The 3,267-nt window shown below is 37.3% G+C and overlaps 1 protein-coding gene across 1 annotated transcript in view; it reads left to right on the top strand.

The window, feature by feature from the left end:
• The first annotated feature begins 397 nt into the window (after positions 1-397).
• Positions 398-3,267, top strand: part of LOC120083062 — a 12,585-nt gene continuing 9,715 nt past the window's right edge. The window contains exon 1 of the mRNA XM_039038588.1: positions 398-632. Coding sequence (XP_038894516.1) covers positions 489-632 — 144 coding nt within the window. The 5' untranslated portion in view covers positions 398-488. The remainder of the gene's footprint in view (positions 633-3,267) is intronic.

The raw sequence follows: 3,267 nt of genomic DNA, 5'->3' as shown, positions 1-3,267 counted from the left end.
AAATTGTTATAAGTGAATCGATTTTATACATTTATTATGATTATACTTGAAAATCGTCGATATATAAATTTTTATACGTGTGTAGACTAATCAATGTTGATTTAATAAAATTGATTATTATAATTTAGATGAATAATTTTCAAGTAAATATCAAATGAGAGTTTAAATTGATTCGTTTATATAAATTTAGAGATTTAATTGATATAATTATAAGTCTGATACAATGTTTATCTAAATAAAATATAATAAATAGTTTAACTTGATCCGTTTGTCAAAGTTAGAATTTAGATTTATAAACATATAAAAGTTTAAATTGATACCATTTTAATTTAGATTTTAAATTGATACAATCGAAAAAAACGGGAGGGTCAAAACTTGAACCGCCGTTGGGACAGAAATAAACCAGTTGCCAAACACCAGAGATTTTCGTATTCTGCAACTGAGCGAGCTTATTCCTCTCTCTCCAGTTTCCAGCCCCGGCGAGAAAAATGCTGCAGTTTCCGGCTTTCATGACACAGTACCCTTGGTCTACAAGGACAATTCCGACGTCGTTTTTACTGCCGTCTCAATGGCCTCAACCCCAAAACGAAGAGCTACTGCTCGCCATGGAAGAGTCTGATTTTGAAGAAAAGGTACTCTGTTTACCATTCTCTTTTCAAAAAACCCTATTGCTCTTTTCTTCTCTTTGGCATTTTATATTTGTACAATCTCCTGCTTGAACTCGGGAAATGCATAGTAATCGAAAGTGAAATCGTCGGAATGTTGATTTTAGTTTAATTGCGGCTTATTGTGGATTCTCCCATGCGCTCCGCTCTTGATTGTGATCATTTTAAACTATGTTTGAGTATTTGTGATTTGATCTTCGTTTTCTTCCGCATTCGTGGAAATCCCCCTCTTTTGTTTCATGTACACGAACAAATTTTTGCGTTATTTCTGAGAATTGAACTACTCGATGCACAGTAAATATCATACATACATCGAATGTCAAATTCAAGTTAGTGCAATTGATTGAAATCGACACTTGCTCAAAAGACTGTTGTTGAATTAGATCTGACTCTCGCTGTTAGGTTTTCACCTTTCTCACCGTTGAGAATTCCACGTCAAAAAAATCATACTCCTTATAAAATAGATTAAATGAATTTAATATTCGTTTTCATCTCTAATAGTTTTTCCTTCGAGGTCTGCTTTGAATATTTGGTTTTTGAGGAATTTGCTGGTATAATCATTGAAACTTGGACTGAATTGCTGTTAATTACTTCTTCATCAATACTTTGTTTATGTGAGGCTGAAACCGTGGAGAAAACTTGTTGATACCCTACTTGAAGGGTTGTTGCAGAGCATGATCTGTTACCATTTCTAGGTTTAGGTTGAATGTCTTGAATATGATATATATCTTCAACCTTGTGTTTCGAAGTTCAAACCTAAAGAAAGGGGATGTTCCAATGTGTTGTATGGTATTTTTCCATGGTGAGGCTGTTAAAGTATTGATGTAACTAAATTTATGATAACTCATTAACTTAAGCTTTTGGGTTAATAGGTTTAAAATTGTGTAATTCGAGTCGTGGAATTGTCAGTTCAAGGGGTATATGAAACTCAAGCTTCTGCCTACTTGTATCACATACTAAGTTACGAATCCATACATCAAACACATTTGAAGCAAACTCAAGTTTCTGTAATCACAGGTTCACTTTCCTGACCTGACTACAAACTTCATAATCCAAAGCTTACAAAGTCATGAACCGAAAATCTAATAAAAACGTCATCTCCACATGTTCTTTTGCTAACGTGGTTTCGGGGGTGTGATATTCTTAAATATTGTGCGAGCTTGTTAGTGAAAATTTTAAGCGTTAAATGAAAAAAAAAAAGCATTTTGAGAATCCCACATTGCTTAGTTTGGGAAGTGAATTTCCTTCTTATACTCCCAACTTGAGTTGTGGGTTTGGACCTCAAGAGGTACCCATATTTTAGAGGGAGTGAGGAGACCCACAAATGTGGGTATAGTAGACATCCCACATGTGTGTGCCGCCGCCGTCCGTCCGGGTGGGCGTGACTTCGTAACTTTGCGCAACTACACGTTCATTGGTTGTGCGATTTTTGAGTTGTTTTCTGATGGCCCTCTACGCCTATAAAAGGCGCAAGCCTTTTTGTATTTCAACAACCCATTCTTCCATTTTCTCCCTCGAACTCTTCTTCATTTAGTTTTCGAGCAAGTCAGTCTGAAGGGTGTGAGTCTTGGATCGATCATAGTGCAACTCCGATTGAGACCGTTTTATCTATTTTGAGCTGTTTTATCCTAGGGACTAAGTGACAATTTCGTAGAACTACTTACAGACTCGGGTAGAGTTGTGAAACGTCTTAAAGAGAGCAAGATTCGCGACTCAGCCTGTAACAAATTTCTGTTTTGCAGGTTCCGTTTTCTGACTACTGCCGTTCGTGACCGTTTGTTGTTGTCACTTTCTGTCCATTGGAGGGTAACGATTTCAACAATTTTAAGACGATTTTCATCTACCACTACTACGATGGCTCTTACAAATCAAAACGACATTATGACATCCGACCTCAACCGTCCATTCTGGTTCGAATGAGCGAACTTCAAACGGTAGAAGCAGAAGATGTTTTTTCTCACAGTTAAGAAGGTTGCCGACATTTGTACTACGAAGAAACCAACTATCCCGAGAGAAGATCCGACTAAACAACAATAAAAGAAGCTGTTGGTTGGGAAGAAAGGGATTTTTTATGCAACAATTTTATTTTAAACGGTTTGACTGACGGTTTGTATGATTATTATAGTACAATGAAGACAGCAAAAGATGTGTGGGATGTCTTGCAAAAGATAGCTCATGAAATAATAAGTGAAGGTATGCCCCCTAAATAAGCAATTCCAAGTTGCCAATATTATTGATAAATTGTTTCCTTTGTGGAAGGATTTCGAGAACACCTTGAGGCATAAGACCAAGGAGTTTTCTTTGGAGAGTCCGATCACTCGGTTGAGGATTGAGGAGGAAGCCCAGAAGCAGGACCAGGGGGAGGAAGTGAACATTGTTCCTGGGAAATCTGTCTCTGTTGTGATAAAGCCTAACCAAGAGTCCAAGGGAACTAAGAGGAAAGGTCAGAACCGTGGTTCCAGCAACCAAAACAATCAGAAGAAGCAGAAACCCTCCTCAGGAGGAGCGATTCAGTTTCTTTGCTTTAACTATAATACATCTGGACACATGGCTAGGAACTATACGAATAAGCATCGTCCTGCTAGTTAGATGAACCTGACAG

The sequence above is a fragment of the Benincasa hispida genome, chromosome 8, assembly GCF_009727055.1.
Source record: "Benincasa hispida cultivar B227 chromosome 8, ASM972705v1, whole genome shotgun sequence".
In the NCBI taxonomy this organism is placed as follows: Eukaryota; Viridiplantae; Streptophyta; class Magnoliopsida; order Cucurbitales; family Cucurbitaceae; genus Benincasa; species Benincasa hispida.
Note: the sequence above shows the minus strand (reverse complement) of the source record. Positions and strands in the feature narration are given on the sequence as shown.